The sequence below is a fragment of the Aotus nancymaae genome, unplaced genomic scaffold (assembly GCF_030222135.1).
Source record: "Aotus nancymaae isolate 86718 unplaced genomic scaffold, 86718_ANA_hifiasm-v0.15.2.pri h1tg000011l, whole genome shotgun sequence".
NCBI classification, from domain to species: Eukaryota; Metazoa; Chordata; class Mammalia; order Primates; family Aotidae; genus Aotus; species Aotus nancymaae.
In genome coordinates, this window is record NW_026988422.1 from 47873566 (window position 1) to 47898340 (window position 24775).

At 40.5% G+C, this 24775-nt stretch overlaps 1 protein-coding gene across 3 annotated transcripts in view; it reads left to right on the forward strand.

The window, feature by feature from the left end:
* The window catches only part of SYNE2 (spectrin repeat containing nuclear envelope protein 2), a 330936-nt gene that overhangs the window by 192546 nt on the left and 113615 nt on the right, over nucleotides 1–24775 (forward strand). For 2 of the 3 annotated variants that reach the window (XM_064374927.1, XM_064374924.1), the window contains 9 exons: nucleotides 1228–1350; nucleotides 2533–2715; nucleotides 5009–5140; nucleotides 9518–9715; nucleotides 10323–10397; nucleotides 12892–13002; nucleotides 14249–14365; nucleotides 18118–18348; nucleotides 24237–24419. In XM_064374927.1, coding sequence (XP_064230997.1) covers nucleotides 1228–1350; nucleotides 2533–2715; nucleotides 5009–5140; nucleotides 9518–9715; nucleotides 10323–10397; nucleotides 12892–13002; nucleotides 14249–14365; nucleotides 18118–18348; nucleotides 24237–24419 — 1353 coding nt within the window. The remainder of the gene's footprint in view (nucleotides 1–1227; nucleotides 1351–2532; nucleotides 2716–5008; nucleotides 5141–9517; nucleotides 9716–10322; nucleotides 10398–12891; nucleotides 13003–14248; nucleotides 14366–18117; nucleotides 18349–24236; nucleotides 24420–24775) is intronic. The other variant, XM_064374925.1, reaches the window with a different exon arrangement.

Sequence of the window (24775 nt, forward strand, 5' to 3'; positions counted from 1 at the left end):
TAATGCCCATTTAACTTTTCCTCATAATTTGGAGATAATCACTATAAACAGCTATCGTACATACTTCTTCATTTGCTTATGAAGTTTTGTTGGTTCCTGGCTGGGCACGGTGGCTCTTGCCTGTAATCCCAGCACTTTGGGAGGCCGAGGTGGGCAGATCACCTGAGTTCAGGAGTTCGAGACCAGCCTGGCCAACATGGTGAAACCCCGTCTCTATTAAAAATACAAAATTAGCTGGGCGTAGTGGCAGGTGCCTGTAATTCCATCTACTGGGGAAGCTGAGACAGGAGAATCACTTGAACCCGGGAGGCGGAGGTTGCAGTGAGTCGAGATCACGCCATTGCACCCCACTCTGGACAAAAAGAGCTAAACTTCCTTTTCAGAAGAAAAAAAAAATTTGTTGGTCCCTGTATTGAATGGCTCCAGACTGCTATAATTTGATATCCTGTCTATTTTTATGTCATTTTTAAATCTCCTTCATTATTTACCATACCTTCTTATTGGTACAGTCTATCTGCATTGAGCTCTAAAGGCCTATAGGCTCTCTTACAGTTGTGTGGACTTCAGTCTGTAGATTTCGCAGCATACGTTTTGCTTATTTTTGCAGCATTTCACTTGAAGGTTCTTGACCAGGTCCTGCAGGTTGATGTTGATGAGAGACTAACCACTGGAAAATGATCCATTGTTTATGTTAATCTGAATAGGTTATAAAATAACTCAGTGACACTCTGCTTGGCAACAATTTATTAGGGAGTTAGTGAAAAAGTCCTGACCCTTTTCTAGTTCCTGTGTGTCCGTTTCCCAAGGGTAACTTTATCATTTTACTTAAGGTGGTGGGAGTTTTTAAAATGTCATACCCACCTATTTTCAAGTCTTTAAATGTAATCCAAAGATAAATCTAAAGAGTTTGTTTTAAAGAAATTGATTTCAATATGTATGACCTTTGATCTCATAGTATGAGTAATTTAAAGTTGGCATACAATGATCTTTAGTCTAGAAAGTATATAAGCAATGCTTTGTAGTATGGTGTGCTATTTATGGATTAACGTTTTTATTAAAAATGGTGAACATTATTTATCTGTAGTGCTTGGTTAGTTTTTAAGAGTTATAGATGGCAAACATTATTTGGCTAAATAAGAGAATAGAATTAATTCCAATAAACTGTTTTACAGATGATTAATATACAATATATATTGTATCAGTTTGTTCTTGCTTCTGAAATTCTAGGATGTGGTTGCTATTGAATCTGAAGTAAAATCAATGGAAAAAAGAGTTTCAAAAATCAAAACTATCCTATTATCAAAAGAAATACTTGATTTTTCTCCTGAAGAACATCTTAAACATGGGGAGGTAAGCATAGATCATTATTTAAAGTATTTTCTTATAATACTTAATTATGTCTTTTTAAAAACAATATGATGTGACACAAAAACATTTAGTCTTAATAGAGGAGGTTAGGAAATTGATGGGAATGACTATGTATTTTAATCATAGTTATAGTACCACCTATGTAAAGATAACTTTCCTATAAGTTACTGTTTCATTTAAGTCAAACTCAAGGGCTTGAGTACCTAAGTCAGGCTGAACTGGGTTCCAGCCCCAGCTAGACTGCTCACTGGCTGCATGACTTTGAGTAATTAATGTTTTTTGGATTCTCTTTCATATCTGTGCACTGGTACTGAAGTGATGACATTGGCCAATTATAATGTAATAGAGCCCCTGACAGAGGAGCTGGGACATAACTAAACAGCAGACAAAGGTTGATCCCCCACTCAGCCTAGTGATTGAGAGCATGTGGCTTAGGCTCAGGGAGGCCTGGATTCTATTCCCAGCTTTGCCTCTTACAGACTAAGCTTACCTGGATCTTCCAACTTCTGTGAGCCCAATTTCCTCACCTGTGAAATGGAGGTTAGGATACTTAGCTCTCAGGGGGTTGTGAGGATAAATGAAATGATATTATATGAAATATGACTTAGTAAAGTGAATAATCTCTTCTAATTATTGGTTACATAAATCTGGATTTCTATGGCTCAGATGTTATTAAAGCAAAATATAATTATACTCCTGGGAGTGTACATAGTCCCTGCATATGTCCTGGGACTCATGCAGGTCAGTTCTGTTGAAGTCAGTAAGCATTTTTTGAGGCCTGCTACATGGGAAGCCTGTGCTAGGTGTAGTTGCTACGAAAGTGAGAGGCAGTTCCTGCCCTTACATTACTCACTGCCTAGTGACAGTATACACAGCAAAACGCCAGTTCTACACAGAAAGTGGAGGGAGAGGAGGAAGAAAAAAGTTGTCCAAATGCATAATTGAGTACTGATAGGTTACTCTTGCCGCAGGTATTCTTTCCTGAGACCTTCAACTCCCAGATCACGAGTGACATTATAGTTCTTTTCAATCTGAGCTAAGAAATTGTTTTAAAAATGGAAACTATAAAAACTAAATTATACAGTATTTTAATTTTGAATAATTAAATTTAACAGTGACCATTGTCTTTTCATTTTTGTAACATGCGTCTCTTACATAATTAAGGTCATACTTGAAAATATATGTCCCATGAAGAAAACCATTGCTGAGATAGTGTCTTACCAGGTGGGACTGAGGTTACCCCAGACAGGAATGAAACCTCTGCCTGTGTTTCAGCGGACAAATCAGCTTTTACAAGATATAAAACTATTGGAAAATGTGACTCAAGAACAGAATGAGTTATTAAAGGTGAGCAGTTTCTAATGACAGCCAACCTAGTGGATGAAAATGTTCACCAATGGTTTTGTTTTCATTTCTAATTGGAATTATTATCCTATTAATTATTATAGGAGGTGGCATTTTATATAAAAGCATATCTTCATGCTGAAATGGAGCTAAGGTTATTTTTCTCAGTTCTTATCCTTGTTCTGGTTGAAGACATGAAAGCATAGTGATGGTCTATTTAATTTCATTCCACAGTTTATTAAAGATCTTCATGGGCAAAATGCTGTGGGGAGAGAGTCAAACCTGAACAACGCATTGGCAGCCTCTGAGGCCAACAGATCTAGAAAGTAATCATCACCGTAGTAATCTCTGTTTTCTCAGTCACTCTTATTGATTGTCTCATTTTATTACCAAACATGCGATGTAGGTTGAGTAGGCACTTTATCATCCTTGTTTGTTACAGATAAGGAAATTGACATCAGGGTTAAGTGACCTGCAAAAAGACCACAGAGTTAATGTGTGTAGAGGTTAATTTATGTATACATGGAGCAAGAATTTGAGTTTCTAAGCTCCTGGTGTCATTTTGCATATTGAGAGATGATATTTTTCATCTTCTCCCCAGAGGAGTTTGGTGGTCGTAGTGGTGGTGGTTGGGTTTTGTTGGATCACTAGTCTCCACCAAGAATTGTCATTAGTTAGAAATAATCTTTAGTTTGTATTCCTAGATCAACAATCACTCCCACAGGAACAGAAAGTTGCAGAAAGAGCCTTAAAGTGTACAGACTTTCAGTCCTCTCCATCCACCGCCTGCATGCTGCCTTTCCTGATTAGATGGGTCACTGTAGGACTTACTTTTTATGAGAAAAATGAAACCACCTTTTGCTTGTAAAAAGAAAAATGACTATATCTTATTCCCTGTTAAGTTTTATGCACATTTTTGTTCTGTTCTCCTAAGGTTTGAGGATACTGTACTCTCTGGTTTGCATCTTAACTCTGGTCTGGCTACTAGTCAACTGATAGCATTCTGTAACATCCACAGAGAGAAAAAAGATCTAGCACTCTGTACTATCTTGTGATAATATAAAGAGAAGGAAAAAAATATAAAATATGATCTGTTATTTTCATCCTTTTGTGCTTTATTGGTCTCCTAATCAGAAGAAGAAAGCAACAGTCCTAACTATGCTTTCAAATGGCTTCTTCACAACATGAAAGGGGTGAAATAGAAGAGGAAGCTCTATTTTGTGCCAAGTTAGGTATCAAACTGTGCTGCCCAAACTTTCCATCTCATTGTGCTGGTAGCAATCAGATGTCCCCTCATATATTTCAAAGCTAAGTAAGACAGGGGTGATGACAATCATTAGAATATGGTACATTTCCTTTGGTTTCTACTTTAAATATTGTAAATGACCTCGTAGAAAATAAGACAGATTACTTTTGTGGGGAGTAAGGGGCTATAGTTCATTATTGAGGGCTGGGGAGCAGATGTGCACAGTGCACATAGTTACTCATTTCCAGCCTACAGCTAAAATTATGGTTAAATATTAAAGAAAATACAAGGAAGAATTCCGTGTTAGCTAGAAGCTTTGTAGTTTTAAAAGGCATTTTGCTTCATTATGTAGCATACCAACGAAGTATCTCGTTTTTCTTTTGAAGTTCGTTTCTTTATTTTTCATCATACTTAATCATACTATTTAGTCCACAGATAGGTCAGCTTTGCTGCTTCCCAACACTAGATGCCAGGTATTGTTCTGGTTAGTTTTCCTTTATTCTGCAAATTCAGGCTGTTCTTGAACCCTCAACCTCTTACTCACAAAATAAACATCACTGATCCCAACGGGTACCAAGTGAAGTGAAGTTGGACCGGGAAAACCCATTATCACTCAAATCACATGCTCTGTTCAATCTGAATCAGTTATGTCACCTTTCTATGTGGAAAGCCCACTGTGGAATATGTATTAAAATGGTGTCTGTGACGCGTCAGTAATTTTTCAAAAGTTAGCAACTTTATGTTAACATGCCATAAAATGCTTTACAGAATAAACTTACTGGACTGGAAATACTTAAGAGTAAAGGTGTGTCCAGTGAGGCTTGTACTTTAAGCACTGCCCAGCATGCCCTGGCATCTAGGAGAGCAAGAAGATCAGGTGTCAGCTTGGCAAACATTCTTCTCTCTGTTTAGGCTACCACATCCTATTGAAATCTCAGTGGGTGCATATTTGCTCTAAGTGATTAAAACTTCTACGGGGATAGACAATGAAAATACTCCATTAATCTACTTAGATTATGACAATTTTCTTTTGTGGGGGTTATTTTATAGGTAGTCATAAAACAGACCAATGAATGTGATGAAGAAATAGAAAATTTGAAACAGATCTTAAATAATCATTCAGCTCAGTTCTCCTTTGAACATATGTCACCAGACCAAGCTGCCAAGCTGCCACAGCTACAGGTATGTTTCCTTCATTCTTAAAGGTATGTTTCGTGTGTCCTTCAGTCCATTTATTTAATACTTACTAAGCCTTTGGTGTCTAGAAGCCTTTCTAGTGTATAGTGTAAGTTCCTATTTCTCTGTAACAATTTCTGTGTGTATTTACTTTCCATTCCTATTTCAGAAAATAGGTGATTATATAATGATCATTACTAAAAAATGATAAAATTGTAGCCTTTGATGTTTAATCAAGAGAAGCCTTATCTGTGTATAGCCTGGGCAGCCCTAACCCCAGAAACTGGGCCAGGGTTGCCACATCTCCTTCTTTAATGGAGGGCTTTTTAAGTGCCCATAGTCTTAGCTTGATGCCTTTTGATCTGAATTTGCTCTGGTACCAAGGAAGCTGTTATAACACACAGGATATGTGGACAACCTGACTTTCTGGGATAGAGTCAGGCAGTGTGAGCAGGCTGGGCTTTGGCAGTTAGAGACCCAAATACTATTGTAATGAAGAATTCCATTTTCTAAGTAGTATTGCCATATGTCAGAATTCACAGTGTCCTGTAGATTCAGCTACAATGGTTTGCAGGTTAACTGTCTATTACTAGTTTTTTTCAGTCATTGCTTTTGAAGTAGCATTTCTATAATGAAAAAAAAAAACCTGATTGTATGCTAGGGATAATAGAAAGCTGCTTTTTTTCCTGCCATCAAGTTGATACAGGCAGGCAATTAATACGGTACTCAAAGGAAGATTATACCACTTGCTGGCTGTGAGACCTAGGGCAAGTGATTTGACATCTACAGGGAAGTACAGGGGAGTGCAAAGTGACACAGCTGTTCAACGGTAGATCAATAATTCCCACTCAGTATTAAAGACTCAATATTGTAAAAACATTGGATTTCCCCTTATGATAAAAATTCAAGGACCCCAAAGAGCTTTTGTTTCTATGAATTATATCCATTGATACAGAAGTTAAAACTCAGAAATGTAAAAACATTTGTTTAGTTTTTAAGTAACAATAACAAACCCACAACATGTTAATAGGAATAACTATTTTATTATTATTTTTTTTTTTTAGAGAAGAGGTCTCACTGTGTTACCCAGGCTGAAGTAGAAATAATATTTTTATTGAAGTAGTTATATTTTCTAAAACAAATAGATGAGAAGACTGACACTGTTTTGTGTATTTGTAATATCTTTAATATCTGACTCAATATTAGGTCAGTACACCCACCTAATAGACAGACAGATTATGTTTTTGCGTTTGATCTGTTTAGGCATGTAGTTTTGTTTTAAGTATGTGAAGACAATCTAGCCTCTCAAAGACATGCACTTGGAAGAGGGAGGAATATTTTAATAGTCCTTTTGAATAATTGTGGACATTTTTCTTTGAAACTATACTAAAACCCAACAAGTGCAAATTACGTATTAATTGTAAAATGGAATCTGAAGCCATGTCAATGACCTTTACATGTTCTTACATTAAAATCCATTGGTCTACTTTGTACGTTGAATGGATCTTCTAACAATGAATGCTTTTATAACATCACGCTAGATCATTTGGAAAATATTGCTTTACTGAGTTATGCAGATCTTCAAAATGTTGACACATTTCAAGTCAGTATTTCTTTAAATCATAGTTGTTGATATTAACACCTATCTCTTCAGAAAAATCTTTTAGTATCTAAGGAAATCAATATAGTTTATCAGCTGGCTTTTTTCAAGTAAAAATAGTGTTCTATGAATAAAAAGGATAGTTCAGCTTACAACTCAAACAATGGCCTAAGTGGTTTTTCTCATCCATTGGCCCTTCACATGCAGTAGAAGTGCCATATGCATACTTGCCATTTTTTCACAAAGAATACTAAAAATACATGCTGCTGTGGTTTGAATGTTTTTGTCCCCCCCAAAAATGTTGCTCCCCTCCAACATTTTTATTCATGTTGAAACTTAATCACCAACGCAGCAGTATCGGGAAGTGTGGCCCTTGGGAGGTGATTGACTCATAAGGGCTCCTCCCTCATGAATGGGATTAGGTGCCCTCAGTAAAGGGCTTGAGGGAGGGAGTTAACCCATTTTTGCCCTTCTGCCTTGTGCCATGTGATAACTCAACAAGCCTCCCTCCAGGAAGATGGAATTTTTCCTTAAGAATGTCCTAGATAAAGATACGTGTGTTAGTTTACTTGTGCTGCCATAACAGAATACCCGTGACTGGGTAGTTTATACAAACATCAAAGTCAAGAACCCAGTAACAATGAACATACTTGGTGTTCCTGCCTTAATTGATATAAGGTACCAGTAGTTATACACACCATTGCTTTCATGCCATCAGTGTAAATGTCAGCACAGTGTAAAGGGCAAATAGCATGTTAGTACTATGAAAATTATCTGGACCTCATACACTGTGGCCAGGGGTCTGCAGATGCTGCTTTGAGAACAGCTGCTCCATGTAGGACCGCGGCTGTACTCTGCTTCTGTTATTCTAGTGCTGTAGTATTGCTCTTGTTGGAAGGCAGTGTACTTCTAAAGTTTAGTGTTTTTTGAAAATGGAACACAAAATGCAGCCCACTCAGATTGAAGTCAAACATCTGTTATTTCTCAAAAAGCAATCACAGAAATGTTGACTTCAGACAGAATAGGGGTATTGGCCTAGGAAAGTGTGCAGTAGAGCCACGAGAAAGCCCAGGCCTGTGTTCTGCTGGGTGCTAGCTGCAGCTTTGGACAAATCAGCTTCTTTCCCTGGCCTTTACAACTTTCCCTTGCAGGTAGAGACAGATCATGTTTCTTTCTTCTGTAAGAAAATTAATGCTTCTATGAATATCTGTAGGATGGGTGGATGGATGAGCCACTGCTCAATTACTTACTTATTCTACAGTAAAATCTTCCTGGTAAATAGGAATAAATAAACAAATAAAGGTACCATGTAGTATATCTTATTATGGGAATGATGGACAGAAAGGAATGATGGACGGATGGAAGAAAGGAAGAAAGGAGGAGGAAAGAATAGGGTTTAAGGAATATATTGGGAACAAATTTCAAGCACATGAAGGTTTTCTAAAAAAGAGCAGGCTGCTTCTGATGCAGCACTCACTTCAGGAGCTCAGGCAAGTTGAATGACATCTCTCAGAGGTGCTAGAGAGGGGGATGTTAGTGTATTTGACACCTGCTATTTCTTCCACATCTAAGAATCTATCTCAGATAGACAGTGGGCATTTGCATATCTGCCATGTGTAAGAAACTTTATTTGCACACATCAACAAATAGAAATGTTAAAAGTAACATTATGAAGCTTGGGGTCATCTCTCCATCATTCTCATAAGAAGATATACTACATGGTACCTTTATTTGTTTATTTATTCCTATTTAGCAGGAAGATTTCACTGTAGAAAAAGTAAGTGATTGAGCAGGATAGACTCTGCTAACAAACAAAAAAGTATGCTGGCTTGTGTTGCAAAAACAACAACAAAAAAAGTAAATGAATTTAGTAAAACCAAAGAAGACTTTCAAAGATAATAACAAAAGAATGAGATTTATATTTTCATTTTCTCTTGGTGGTTCCCAAATGTTAGTCTGTTTAAGAATTTCCTGGAGAGATATAGGAACGTGTCTCCTGGGGACATGCTTTTTTTTTTTTTTTTTTTTTTTTTGAGATGGAATTTTGCTCTTGTTACCCAGGCTGGAATACAATGGTGCGATCTCAGCTTACCACAACCTCCGCCTCCCCTCCCAGGTTCAAGCGATTTTCCCGCCTCAGTCTCTTGAGTAGCTGGGATTACAGGCGCCCGCCACCACGCCCTGCTTAATTTTGTATTTTTACTAGAGATGAGGTTTCTCCATGTTGGTCAGACTGGTCTCTAACTCCTGACCTCAGGTGATCCACACACCTCGACCTCCCAAAGTGCTGGGATTATAGACATGAGCCACCGTGCCTGGCTGGGACATGCATTTTTAATACGCTTTGGGATGCAGTGGGAAGTATGCATAAGCCACTTATACTGTGTTGGTTAGTGTGCAGACTCCTGGGCCCTGGGCCGTGGATTCTGGTTCTCTCAGTCCTATAGCTAGCCGCTAGACCAGTAGCTCCCAACCCTGGCTGCACACCACAGTCATCTCTGGAGCTTGTTACAAGTTTCCATGCTTTGGCTCAACCCCCAGAGATTCGGATTCACAAGGTCTCTGGCAAGGCTGGGGGATCCTATAGCTTATAAAGCCTAAAAAGGACCTTTGGAAATGCAGCCAGGATGGAAGGAGCTTTGCTGTGCCAGAGACTAGCTTCTGGCTTTGTAAACCAAACAGCAGAGAAAAATCTTTAGCCCTTGTACCAAAGGAAGCAGGCTGCTATCGGCCTGCAAAGGCCTCAGACTTCTCAAACCTCTGCAAACACTCTTTCTACACAGGAAGAAATCGAAGATATGGAAAAACAGATTCTGAGTTTGAACCAGAAAAAAGAAGATCTGTTGGTGGACTTGAAGGCCACCGTACTAAACCTTCACCAGCATTTGAAGCAAGAACAAGAAAAAGTAGAAAGAGATGTGCTGCCAGCTGTAGCATCAGAGGAAGGCAGAGTGGCAGAGAGGGATGCTTCTGAGTGGAAGGTGGGTGTGACTTTAGGTTAATGCTGGCCTCAGACTCCACAAGAGCAGTAATGGGTAGTGTTTTCCATCTGAACAACCTGTGGCATCTACGTCTATGTCCTGTAGTAAAGGGATTTTTAAAAGTGGAAATACTCAACCTGAGGTTGTTTACTAGTGAATATAAATCCTCAAGGTGTGCCTGTTCTGGGCTCCACCCAGAATTCTTATGCCTGAGTTACTTTAGGACATGCTTATAAAATTTCACAGGCACGTGGATCAAGCCTCCCTTTGAAGTATGTTCCTACGGAAAAGTCAGCCGTTTGCAGACCCAAGAAGGGCCCAGTGCCTCTCTAACTCCTCTCTGCATCCACATCAAGGACTCACATTCTTTAATTGTTTACTGAGGGGCCACGGGGTGGGGGCATGAAAATGACAAGACCGAAGGTTTGACTGACTTGGGGTATCTGGCTGGAGGAGCGAACTGTATGGGAGGCAGAGGCTACTTGTGGGGTGGGCATCTTGGATAAAGTGAGTAAAAAATTAGCTACATAAAAATGCAGCCAGACCGGGATCTTGGTGACGTTGACCAGCAGCCAGACTGCAGGTGTTCTTGTGCTGTGCCTTTCAGTTGAACAGAAGAGGCTCCATGTCTTACCTGGCAGCAGTCGAGGAAGAGGCGGAAGAAAGTTCTGTGAAGAGCGAAGTAAGGGAAACGATTTTCTTGTTAAAGTTTGTTAGAACCAAACCTCTAAAAGAAGGTCAATGAAAAGATCTTAAAGTGAATGGAAACCTAAGAATTTTTTAAATTAATGTTGATATTTTAAGAGTATGACTGAAGCAGTTCTCTTACGTTATTAATGTTTAAGTGTATCGAAACCTACTTCACTGTGTAAGAGTGAGATGAATGTAATTCAGACACTCTTGTTGGCATACGGGAGAAGATGAAGAAGTTCTCTGTAGTATCCTGATTTCTGAGGACTTTCTCTGAAGTTTTGAGAGCATGCTGTTTGTTTGGCACTCCTGGTCTCATTTTTAGAACTGTATTTTTCCACATTTCAATTACTCTTTTGGTCTAAAACAGTATTTCTGAGGACATGAAGAGTTGTGTTAGCAACTAATACTAAGAATTCATACTACTTAATTATAACTGGTTGAATGAGACATTTTCAGTTGTCTTTCTGACATCGGTTTCCATATCATACTTGAAAAATGAAAGTTGCAATGGGTCTTATGCCAAAAGGAAGAAAATTGAAGCAACTTACAGTTTTTGTGACTCACATGTAACCACCAGACACTTTTTAGGCTCATTTTATAGATGGTTAAATGGCTCCACTGTCACACAGAACAGATCTCCTGTCCTAGAGTGTGTCGCTAGGACATGGTGGAACTGTGACAAGGAAGAGTACAGGTTTACTGTGCTCTGGGACCAGCAGACAACTTTGCAATCTGATTATAACCTTTCATGGCAGAGAGAACTATGAGAATCACGAAGGGACCAGGGGCCAAAAAAAGTGACTTCAGTACGATGCTAATTTGAGACATGTATTTGGTTCTGAGCTCATGGTTATAGTATTATTTGTCTTTGACAGCAACAAAACAATACCTGTTCATCAAGCTGTTATTTTTGTTTTAATTGACAAGTAAAAATTTTATATGGTCAAAATATTAGCCAGAGGTGGTGGCGGGCACCTGTAATCCCAGCTACCTGGGAGGCTGAGGCAGGAGAATCTCTTGAACCTGGGAGGCAGAGGTTGCAGTGAGCCGAGATCACACCATTGCACTTCAGCCTGAGCGACAAGAGCAAAACTCTGTCTCAAAAAAAAAAATGTATATATTTATGATATGTGTGATGTTTTGATACAGTATATGTATATATGCGTTGTGGAATGGCTACATAGAGCTAATTAACATACACATTACCTCACATAGCTTTTTTTTTGTAATGAGAACACTTAAACTCTATTCTCTTTGTAATTTTCAAATATATATTAACTATAGTTGCCATTATATACAAAAGATCCCTTGAACTTATTCCTCCTGTGCCTTTTTTTAAAGTGCCCTTTGACAAACGATTGTGTAATCTCTGGTCGCTGGTAACCGTTATTTTATTCTCTGCTTCTATGACTTACTTACATTTCACATATAAAGGAGATGATGTGGTATGTGTCCTTCCACAGGCCTGGCTCATTTCACTTAACAGAAGATACTCCAAATTTACCCATGTTGTTGCAAATGACAGAATTTCCTTATTTTTCTAAGGCCAAATAGTATTTCACTATGTATCTGTACACCACATTTTCTTTAGCCATTCATTTGTTGATAGGCACTTAGGTTAATTCCATATCTTGGTTTGTTGTGAACAGTGCTGCAGTGAACACGGGCGTGCAGACATGTCTTTGACATACTGATTTTTTTCCTTTGGATGTATATTCAGTCTTGGGATTGCTGGTTCTATTTTTAACTTTTGAGGAACCTCGATACTGTACCAATTTACATTCCCACCAACAGTATTCAGGGGTTCCATTTTATCCACGTCCTCATGACCACTTTTTATTTTTTGTCTTTTTGATATAAGCCATCCTACCAGGTGTAAAGTAGTATCTCACTGTGGTTTTAATTTGCATTTTCCCCGTGATTAGTGATGTTGAATATTTTTCTTATACCCATGAGGTTGTTATTTTAAAGATAGCATTTTCATTTTTTTAAACTTTTATGTATTTTAAAACATTTATTTATTTAGCGACAGGATCTCATTCCGTTGCCCAGGCTAGAGTGCATTGGTACTCACTGCAGCCTCCAACTCCTGGCGCCAAGTGATCCTCCCACTTCAGCCTCACAGAGTGCTGGGATTACAGTGTGAGTCATGGTGCCTGGCCTCAAGATAGCATTTAAAGTTACATTTAACAAAACAGATTAAATTCCTAAAAGCACTGTTTTAAAGATTTCCTTTGTGTGACGTGAGCCGAGCCCCTACTTTTAAAAATATTTTCTAGGCTTTAGGAAGAGCAGTCATAGTTGGAAACATGATATAGTTAGCAAAAAATACAGATTAAAAAATGGGGGAGGGCTGCAATAAAGGGATATGGTTACACTGCCTGGTAAGTTGGGCCTGGTATAAAAGAGGTGAGTGAGTAGGGTGTCGGTTATGACAGTAAGGGAAGCTGTTTCCTTTGCTAACCAATCGATTACTCTGACAGAATGGAGATGAGAAGGCAGAGCCACCTCCTCAGTCTTGGTCTTCATTCTGGAAGCATGACAAGGACGTGGAGGAAGACAGGGCTTCCTCATCCTCTGGAACGATTGTTCAGGTAATGCTGGGCATGTCAACCACATTTGGGAGTGATGGGGAGCAGGGATCTCTTTTTGCACCACTTTCTCTTTCCACACTCCTCACCCGCCCCCAGCTCCGAGATGGAGTCTTGCTCTGTTGCCCACGCTGGAGTGCAGTGTCACGATCTTGGCTCACTGCAACCTTCGCCTCCTAGGTCTAAGCAATTCTCCTGCTTCAGCCTCCCAGGTAGCTGGGATTATAGGCACATGGCACCATGCCCGGCTAATTTTTGTATTTTTAGTAGAGGTGGGATTTCACCATGTTGCCCAACTTTGTATGTTAACTTTGCTTCCTCTCTTCCCCCTTTCCTTTGGTTTTCAGTCAGCACTGCCTAAACCTTTAAAATGCCCATCTGTAGCTCAGACAAGGAATAAAAATAAGGATGGTAAAGAACTATCTTGTTTGAAGGAATGCTTAGAGAGGGAACCTGCATGGGCTGATTTTTTTTTTTTTTTTTTTTTTTGAGACTCGAGACAGAGTTTTGCTCTTGTTGCCCAGCCTGGAGTGCAATGGCGCGATCTCGGCTCACTGCAACCTCCCCCTCCCTGATTCAAGGGATTCTTTTGCCTCAGCCTGGCCATATAATTTAAATTTTCATAAGAATATACTTTTAGGCCGGGTGCAGTGGCTCACGCCTGTAACCCCAGCACTTTGGGAGGCCGTGGCGGGCAGATCACGAGGTCAAGAGATCGAGACCATCCTGGCCAACATGGTGAAACCCCGTCTCTACTAAAAATACAAAAATTAGCTGGGTGTGGTGGCCTGCATCTGTAGTCCCAGCTACTCGGGAGGCTGAGGCAGGAGAATTGCTTGAACCCAGGAGGCGGAGGTTTTAGTGAGCCGAGATCGTGCCACTGCACTCCAGCCTGGTGCCTGGCAACGGAGCAAGACTCTGTCTAAAAAAAAAAAAAAAAAATGCTTTAAAAAAATTATTCAATGAGACAAAGCATACTTCTGAAAGAATCTACTTAAGTACCTACTTCTCTAGATTCTTTATGTGTTCATTAAGAAGAAAAGTTTGAAGAATGTAAGTCTTTCAAATAAATACAATCCTGAGGAAGCTGATTTTTTTTTTAATGAACCAACTTTTTTCTAATTGTACCTTACTTCTCCGTACCTGACTTTTTTGCAAGCAAGTAATTTGTAAAATGAGCAGACACAGAAAGAACTCATGTGGCACCACGGCAAGACCTTTCCTGGAGCTCTGATTCTTTTCTTTACAGGAAGCATATGGGAAAATAAGCACCTGTGATAATTCCATGGCACAAATCCTCGCACCAGACTCACCAAACACTGAGCAAGGCTCAGAATGTTCCCTAAGGACCAACCAAACAGAAGAGGTAAGTCCCTGGTGGTAGTAAGCAAACTGCTCAGATAGCTGGACTAGCACCTAGAGGTGACCAGTGTTCTGCATCCTGCAATACCGTGTACGTCAAGCCAAGTGTTTCTTGTGAACTTTTACATATGAAGATAATGTGCTGTCAGGCTGTGGAAATGGAAGACCTGTCATCAGATATTTACAAAGAAAGTAAGCATGGCATACAGAATTAGGCGCTGTTCACTCATTTACCGTTTGTCAACATGAAATAGTCTTTCCATTGATGACTACTTTAATCTGTAGATAGAACTTATGGGGGCAAAGAAAGTGAAGAGTTAATATTAATGGCCTGTTACATAAGAGGCATTCATAGTTACCTGTTTAACCCTCAGACTGTTAAAGGTAGGTTCATACCTACTATATGTTTACAAATGAAGAAATCAAAATTCAGGGAGCAAAAATACAGCTAGTGGGCCGGGCATGGTGGCTCATGCCTGTAATCCCAGCACTTTAGGAGGCCAAGGCAGGCAGATCACCTGAGGTCAGGAGTTCGAGACCAGCCTGGCCAACATGATGAAACCCTGTCTCTACTAAAGATACAAAAATTAGCCAGGCATGGTGGCACATGCTTGTAATCCCATCTAATCCAGAGGCTGAGGCATGAGAATCGCTTGAACCTGAGAGGTGGAGGTTGCAGTGAGCCAAGATTATACTACTGTACTCCAGCCTGCCTGGGCAATTGAGCAAGACTTTGTCTTAAAAAAAAAAAAAAAGTCCAGGTTTGGTGGCTCACACCTGTAATCCCAGCACTTCGGGAGGCTGAGGTGAGCAGATCATGAGGTCAGGAGATTGAAACCATCTGGCCAACATAGTGAAACCCTGTCCCTACTAAAAATGTAAAAATTAGCTGGTCGCGGTGGCGCATGCCTGTAATCCCAGCTACCTGGGAGGCTGAGGCAGGAGAATCACTTGAAGCAGGTAGTCGGAGGTTGAGGTTACAGTGAGTTGAGATCACACCACTGCACTCCAGCCTCATGACAGAGTGAGACTCTGTCTCAAAAAAGAAAAAAAGTAGAGGGCCGGGCGCGGTGGCTCACACCTGTAATCCCAGCACTTTGGGAGGCCGAGGCGGGTGGATCACGAGGTCAAGAGATCGAGACCATCCTGGTCAACATGGTGAAACCCCGTCTCTACTAAAAATACAAAAAATTAGCTGGGCATGGTGGCGTGTGCCTGTAATCCCAGCTACTCAGGAGGCTGAGGCAGGAGAATTGCCTGAACCCTGTAGGCGGAGGTTGCGGTGAGCCGAGATCGCGCCATTGCACTCCAGCCTGGGTAACAAGAGCGAAACTCCGTCTCAAAAAAAAAAAAAAAAAAAAAAAAAGAAAAAAAGTATATATATATATATGGTTAGTGAATGGGGGAATAAGGAATCAAACCCTGATTATTCTAACCTGCCTTTCTTATTTGGAATCTTGTACCTCAGTGGTTCTCAAGACCCCATCTCAAAAAAAAAAAGTGTGTGTGGCAATAATAGGTGCTCAAATAAAATGTTTTAATAAATAATGAAAGTGGGTGGTAAATCTGTGATTACAGATAATTAATATTAATAGATTGTTTTCTCAAGTGGCCAAAAAAGGAAAGGGATCCCAAAGTCTTTATCTGTAGCAATATCTGAAAACTAGAAGGGAATTAATCAGATGACAAGAAATAGATGTCTGGAAGTAAAATCACACAGCGGTTACTTTAAAAAAAAAAAAAAAAAAAACCAAAAAGAAACATAGCCTGGCACTATGGCTCATGGCTCATGCTTGTAATCCCAGCACTTTGGGAGGTTGAGGCGAGTGGATCACTTGAGGCCAGGAGTTTGAGACCCAGCCTGGCCAACATGGCCAAACCCTGCCTCTACTAAAAATACAAAATTAGCCGGGTATGGTGGCATGTGCTCCTAATCCTAGTTCCTTGGGAGGCTGAGACAGGAGAATCACTTGAACCTGGGAGATGGAAGTTGCAGTGAGACGAGATCATGCCACTGCACTCCAGCCTAGGTGACAGAGCGAGACTCTGTCTCAAGGAGAAAAAAAAAAGGATTAAAAAAGAAAATTAAGGCCGGGCATGGTGGCTCATGCCTGTAATCCAAGCACTTTGGAGGCCAAGGCGGGCAGATCACCTGAGGTCGGGAGTTCAAGACCAGCCTGACCAACATGGTGAAACCCCGTCTTTATAAAAAAAAATAAAATAAAAAATAATAAAGAGAAAAAAAAAAGAAAATTAAAACAGGTGAATCCAAGCATAGACCTGAGTATATGTGAAGTTCAGAAAAAGCACAATACAAAGGAAAGTTTCTTTGAGAAGGTGATTCTTGAAGAAAATTGTAATAATAGATTAATGAAGGCAGGGGAGAAACGGCATTTTGGCAGAAAATAGCAAATGTATGTGAAGATAATAGGTGGTGAAAGGTAAAAAATACAACCCAGAGATACTTGTGCCAGACCAGCTTTCGTGATACTCATCAGTGCACATGAAAAGGAACAGCATTCTCACGCCTGGCACATGTTTGTTACCAGCTACCAATTTTGTTCACTCTTTGACACTGAAAGTTCTATGTCTAAACAAAATTCCATAAACGTTGGGAAATATGCATTTGCCTTGAGTTAGGGTATACATTTGCGAGCACCTCCTATTCGAAGTTTGTCACTTGACCAGCATTACATTGTATTAGATGCTAATATGTTAACAAAATCTTAAAGAAAACATTATAGTTTATCATAATTAATAAAATGTTTATTGAGACCAAAAAGTTTGTAGAGCAAAACACAAATCCTTATTCCTAAAGGAATTTTTCTAGAAGTGTCAATGTTATTCTTTCTATATTCTAGGGAAGGATAGATAATACAGCGGGAGGTAAATACTTCTTTGTATCAAATTATCTTTTGCTGCCTGGTTGAATATATCTATTATATAATTACTGGAATACTTTTATTTGGTGCCTGGAAGAAAATTTTCTATTGACTTGATAAACAACCCGGTTATTTGAATATAAAAAGAACACAGCACACTTTCTTTACACTATGAGCATCTAGTCCTTAACTTAATCATATTTGAATATGCAGAAGGGGAAAGTCCTTTTAGGGATTCTTTCTGAGGAATAGGAAAAACATTTCCAGATTACCCCACTGAAGTTCATTAGTTGACTTAAGCTGTTTTTATTAGGGAAAAGTTTAGATGAGTAATATCATGTATGTTTTTAAAAAGTTAAAATTTTATAATCTAGCTATTATATTAAGTTAAAATTATGTGGTATATGTTATTGTATCCCTGCTGGTATGTAAAGATCGTGTTCTGTTTTGTTTTTCTGTTTGAATAGAGTGTGCAGCAATGTAAGCATTGCTTAATCATGTGTCACGTAACTCTAAACACTGGCCAATTCCCTCAGATGTTTCAGACACATACACACCCTGTCACTCATATTCTCACCTGTCTCCTGGGGCTCACCGGCTAGTGAACTGCAGGCCTGTTTGCTTCCTCTGTGCCCGGGAATACTGTACCTGTGTACTCAAAGATCGGCTGCTTGGAAACCTGTGGCACCAGGTCACGTGATTGTTGCCATGAGTGTGGAGGTGCCTTTCTCTTTTCTTTCTTCCTTCTTCTGCCCTGATTTTGTTTCTTTTAACTGGAGAAATGTTGCGGGCTCCCAGGTCTTTGCAGGCCCAAGTCTGAAAACTTTGGACTCCCTGCCTTTTCACTGCTGGATTATCTCTGGATTTCTTTTAGGGCACCACACCTCCTATCAAGGTTGCCACTCTGGACTCTTCTGACACGCAAGGAGGTTTGGAGCACAGGGTGGAGAAAACTAGGCCGGAGCCTGCGGAAGTCCTGCATGCCTGCAAGACCCAGGTGGCCGAGCTGGAGCTGTGGCTGCAACAAGCCAACGTGGCATTTGAGCCGGAAACATTAAACGCAGACATGCAGCAGGTGGTGGAACAGCAGCTGGTTGGGTGCCAGGTAAGACTGAGAAGTCAGAGTTCATGGTTTGCCTCTCCACCAATCATCTGCCAAGATTGGGTGAATTTCTCTTAAAGCAACACTGTTTTTCTTTCTGTTACTCTGACCCTTACATTTATCTTGGCTTCAACTTTTAGTTCTCAGGGTAATATTTATGGAATGCTTTATGAAAACATCTTATTTGAGGGGACAGAAGTGGGTTAGAGTTAAGAATGTAGAGTCTAAATCCAGCTCTGTCACATTAACTGCGAGCTTGGGGAAGTGAATTGCTCAGCCTCATTTTCCACATATAGTAGGTTATCTCATAGGATTTCTGTCAGGATTAAATAAGGTATTTAAAGTAGTGTCATAGGATTTAAATAAGGCATTTAAAGCATGGTATAAGATACAAAGTTATCTCATAGGACTTTTTTCAGGATTAAATAAGGTATATAAAGTAACAAGTGCTTAGTAAATGCTATTATTTTATTCACTAAAATTTGTCATTAGAATATTCATTCATTAGATGTTATTAGTTACAAAAAAATTATTCATCAAAAATGAAACCAAATGTCTTGATTTGCAAAATTGAAGATACAGCATAAAAGGGCTTTGCAGCCATTTTACTAGGAATGCCGTTGGTTTTGCTTGGGAGGCGCAGGGATATATCAACTTCCTTGCCGCTAGTCACTCTGAGTAAAGCTTGCCCACCCAGCCCAAAGGTTGGGGTTTCGAATCCCTCCAGGGAGGGGCTAGAGTGATGACATCGCAACAGTATAATCGAGTGTCACAAGAGCAGAAGCATGTGAGCTACTTGCTAAGGCCTCTCTCCCAGCTGCATTTAGGAGACCAGCCTCGTCTCTACCTTATGGGCCTGTTTGTCTGCCAAGAATGAAGACATCCTCTTGTCTCAGCCCTGCTCCAGGGAGTATTTCCCGCTGTGGCCTGTTATGTTGTTGCGGGTAGCCTGCCTTTGATCCCCAGGTGTACATTCTCCACTTCTGTTTAAGCCCACAGTCTTACAACATCCAGGAACCAGACGGACAGGCCAGCCTCCTTCTCTGTGCAGCTCGGCACCTCTGATCTGCGAAGTCAGTTCTTTTTTTTCAGGGTCTCATTCTGTTGCCCAAGTTGGAGTGCAGTGGCTCAGTCATAGCTCATTGCACTCTCGACCTCCTGGGCTCAGGTGATCCTCCCACCTCAGCTTCCTGGGTAGCTGGGACTACAGGTCTACACCACCATACCCAGCTACTTTTTGTGGGTTTTTGTGGTAGAGATGAGAGGTCTTACTGTATTGTCCAGGCTGGTCTTGAACTCCTGGACTCAAGCAATCCACCCACCTCGGCCTCCCAGAGTGCTGGATTACAGGCATGAGCTACCATGCCCAGCCCAAAAGTCAGTTCTAAAAGGATAGGTTCACTCAGATACTGGCACTGCCGCTTGGCCTGGCTGATGAGCACAGGTGAGCCTCTGAACAGCACAGAGCATCAAACAGCACAGAGCAATGCTATGCTAAACTGAACTCGAGGCAGTCCAGATTGTGAGTCCCACCCACTTAAGGCCATTCAGGATTGATTTACCAACTGATTATCTACTGACTGGGTAGACCCTATGCCAACTCCTTGATCATCACCAGAATCCCATATTAATTGCCACTTGTAGTGAGTTCAAGGATTTCCAGGCTGCTCAAGGAAAAGACATGACTGCCAGGTGGCAGTAGCACCCAGCAAGCTTTATTTGGGCAGCATTTTGACAGGATTATGATTGTGAGGGACAGGTCTTTACTGCAGGAGACCTTCCAGATGCTAAGGCATAGACTGGGGGTCAGGCCACCACCCAGAAGGAAGGAGAACCAGGGAGCTCCCAGGGGAGAGGAGAAATAGAGAGAGGACTTACGTGTCTAACAGTGTCTCAGCACAGTGGAGGATCTCTGGGTCAGAGAGCCCCAAAGGGCAGCAGAAGCTTGGGATATTTTTATGGCCCAGGGTTAGTCTTATCCATGGCTGGCAGATGTTGGGTGCAGTTTTCAGGGGTACGCAAAGCAGGCTCTAAATGGATTAAAATATGCCTATTCGGGCTGCATTTAAAGCCATCAAATGTGTAAACATTTGAGTCTGGTGCTGGCACTCATTGAACTTACTGCTTCTGACCTGGTCCGAAGAAATAAACTACATAGGGGCTAACATACAAGGGCATCTTTGGCTCATTTATATAACATGACACATTAAAGTTATTATTGAAACATATAAAACCTTAAAGTGATCTGTAAAAAACACTAAATTCCAGTGGAAAGGCAGCCAAAGTACAGGAGCAAACAGTTCAGTCAGAAAAGATTATGGACCAGGTGTGGTAGCTATGCTTGTAATTCCAGCACTTTGGGAGGCCAAGGCGGGTGGATTGCTTGAGGCCAGGAGTTTGAGACCAGCCTGGGCAACATAGTAAGACCTTGTCTCTACAAAATTATAAAAATAAAGAAGTAAACTAACTGGGCATGGTGGTGTATTCCTGTAGTCCCAGCTACCTGGGAGGCTAAGACACAAGTTTCTCCTAAGCCCAAGAATTCAAGACTGCAGTGAGCTATGATTGCACCCCTGCATTCCAGTCTGGGCTAGAGAGTGAGACACTGTCAAAAAAAAGAGAGAGAATGGTAAGAAGGGAGGGAGAAAGGATTGTGCTTAGTAATTTAATATTTGAGAATTGTTTAATCTTGGTTATTCAAGATGTGAATTAAAACAGCTGTTGTTTTGTTTCTACATTACACTAGCAAAAGTTACATCATTCTGGAAAAATGGATCCTCTGATGTCTGGTAGTTCTATCTAATTGGCTCAGTGTTTTGGGAGGTCAGTTGTCAACATATAAGCTGTTCATTTTCTTTGAGCTGAAAGTACCATTACTTGTTTTCTTTTGAGATGGAGTCTCACTCTGTCACCCAGATTGGAGTGCAGTGGCACAGTCTCAGCTCACTGGAACCTCCGCCTCCTGGGTTCAAGCGATTCTCCCACCTCGGTCTCCCAAGTAGCTGGGATTATAGACATACATCACTGTACCCGGCTAATTTTTGTATTTACACTGGGGTTTCACCATGTTGGCCAGGGTGATCTCAAACTCTTGACCTCAAGTGATCTACCTGCCTTGGCCTCCCAAAGTGCTGAGATTACAGGCGTGAGCCTACCATGTCCGGCCAGTACCACTGCTTTTAATTTACCTTCTGAAAATAATCGAAAATGAGAAAAGTAATTATAGAAGCATTGATCACAAAAATGAAGAACTAGAAACAGTGGTAACAATGGGGAAGCTGTTAAGTGAATCATGGAATATCAACTTGTAGCTGTTAAAATGAAAATCATGAAACGTGTGGAGACACGAAAAAGTATGTAATAGTTAAGTGGGAAAAATAAAACGTAAAATTATGCTACATTTTATTTATAGCCACTCCACAGTCTATGGGTACGTATTGTTTAAACTTCAAAGACTCTATAGAGGATGTAAGTAGAGTAGTCCCACCTTTATCTGTGGGGGTGTGTTACAGGACCCCCAATGGATGCCTGAAGCCATGGACAGTACCGAACCCTATGTATATTATGGTTTTTTTGTTTTTTTTTTTTGATCTGATAACTGAGATGGCTACAGATTGAGTATACCTTATCCCAAAATGCTTGGAACTAGAAGTATTTTGCATTTGGGTTTTTTTTGAGCAGGAGGATTTGGAAGATTCGCATATACATAATGAGATATCTTAGAGATGGGACCCACGTCTAAACATGAAATTAATTAATTTATTTATTTTAGGGTTAACAGGGCCTTGCTCTGTTACTGAGGCTGGAGTGCAGTGGCATGATCGTGGCTCACTACAGCCTCCAACTGCTGGGCTCAAGCAATGCTCCCACCTCAGTCTCCAGAATAGCTGGGGCTACAGGTGTACACCACCATGCCTGGCTAATTTTATTTTTTGTTGAGTTGGGGGTCTCACTGTGTTGCCCAGGCTGATCTCAAACTCCTGGCCTTAAGTGATCCTCCTGCCTCAGCCTCCCAAAGTGCTGGGATTACAGGTATGAGCCACTGTGCTGGGCCTCATTTATGTTTTATCTATACCTCATACACATACCCTGAACGTTATTTTATATAATAACTTTAATAATTTTATGCATGAAACAAAGTTCAGTTGTCACTCAACACATGAAGTTGGGTATAGAATTTTCCTCTTCTGGCATGGGACATAAAAAGTTTCAGATTTTGGAGCATTTTTGGATTTTGGATTTTCTTTTTTTTTTTTTTTTTTTTTTTTTGAGACGGAGTCTCGCTCTTGTTACCCAGGCTGGAGTGCAATGGCGCAATCTCGGCTCACTGCAACCTCTGCCTCCTGGGTTCAGGCAATTCTCCTGCCTCAGCCTCCTGAGTAGCTGGGATTACAGGCAGGCGCCACCATGCCCAGCTAATTTTTTGTATTAGAAGAGACGGGGTTTCACCATGTTGACCAGGATGGTCTCGATCTCTTGACCTCGTGATCCACCCACCTCGGCCTCCCAAAGTGCTGGGATTACAGGCTTGAGCCACCGCGCCCGGCCTGGATTTTGGATTTTCAGATTAGGGATACTCAACCTGTACTAAGTTACTAAGGGTCCGAGTGCTAGAGTGTGGATATGCTGGACCAAGGGATGGTTCACATCCTGGGCGGGATGCGGCAGGATGGTGTGCAAGGATGCTGTGCAGTTTTATCATGCTACTCGGATGGTGAAAATTTAAAATGTATAAATTATTTCTGGAATTTTCCATTTAATATTTTTGAGCCATCGTTGACCACAAACAACTGAAACCACAAAAAGTAAAAGCATGGATAACCGGGCCTATTGTAGCTTGTTTAGATGAAGAAGTTATGGGATAAATTATTTGAAATTTTGTTTTAAAAATAGAGTTTTTCCTTAAGGAAAATTTATAATTCCTTAAATCCTCTCAATGAATGGAACTTGTTCTTAGTCCTGCACTGAGTTTTAGTACAAATGATCATGGTGCTGGAATGTGAGTTTGTGTGTTGCTGCTGAGTGCCCAGCCAGTTGGCGTGACCGAGCGGGCTGCTGAGCCCCAGGAGAGGGCAAACTTGATCTGTTGAGGAGGAATACAATGACCGAAACTTACTGGGAAACTTACTTCATCCAGCTGATATATTTTTAGATCTGTGTGAATTGGCCGGTTGTATCAATAACTAAGTACTTCAGGTTCCAAATTATGTCTTCTGTGGCATTCTTCTGAGAGTTTAGAGGCTTATTTGGCTTGAGAAAGAGAAGGAAAAGAACAAGGGAAATAATTTTCAAACAGTTACATGGAATTCTTTTTAAAATTTCTACTCCACACTTGGATTGTAACATTAAAGATTAGGAAGGTCAGGGGGAAATAAGAACTTTTTAACCGTGGACTATGTATCAAGCACTGGCCAAAGTTCATGGATTTAATTCATTCTCTCCTCACAATGACCCTAGGAGGTAAGTTCAGTTATTATCTTCATTTTACAGACTACTAGAGGCACACTCCTCTAAAATAAGGTGCCTATGTTTACACATCTACTAAGTGTCAGGACTGGGATCTGAAACCAGGTAGTCTGGTTCCAAGATCTGTATTCTTATCTACTATCCTCTACTGGATACATTCCGCTGTGTTTTGTAAGCTGACTATAGAGTCACTTACTTAAATGATTTTACAGGGTGACACCTGTAATTCGGGTTGGTTTGGTTGCACCCCTGCTGAAAAGTACAAGAATTCTGTGGAAGTTTCTGTTTTTCCAAGGTTTCTTCCATCCTGTGTTTCTGGGGCTTCTTTGATATACTTAGGTAAAAAGAATAAGTCTGAACTTGTTGGGGGAACAACACTTATTCAAGACCAACACTATGAGTAATTAAATGCTTTTATTTCCTAGGCTATGCTAACAGAGATTGAGCACAAGGTTGCCTTTCTGTTAGAGGCTTGCAAAGATCAGGGCCTGGGAGATAATGGAGCCACTCAATATGAGGCTGAAGCACTTTCCCTGAAACTGAAAACAGTGAAGTGCAATTTAGAAAAAGTCCAGATGATGCTTCAGGAGAAGCACAGTGAAGATCAGGTAACGAATGAGTATTTATGGACATTCATCTTGATATACATATTCAGCAGACCCGCCAGAAGAGAACTCTGGTTGGAAGTGTTGAACCAGCTACAGAGAAACTCTACTAAATGTGAAAGAATTATACACGTTAACACTGTACATGAGTATACTGGCTTGTTACTTTTATTTCATTTTACTTTTCAGTTTTCCTGTCTAGGTGGTTGTTGGCGATGGTGGTGGTTTGGTTTGTGTTGGTTTAATGTGGCTGAGTGTTCTTGCTGGCAGTGAGCTCTAGCATCAGGCTTCTTCATAAAAGAAGAATGTATTGTAAAGGAATTTTGTGACTCTAATTGACCAGAAAACAAAGCTTTTGT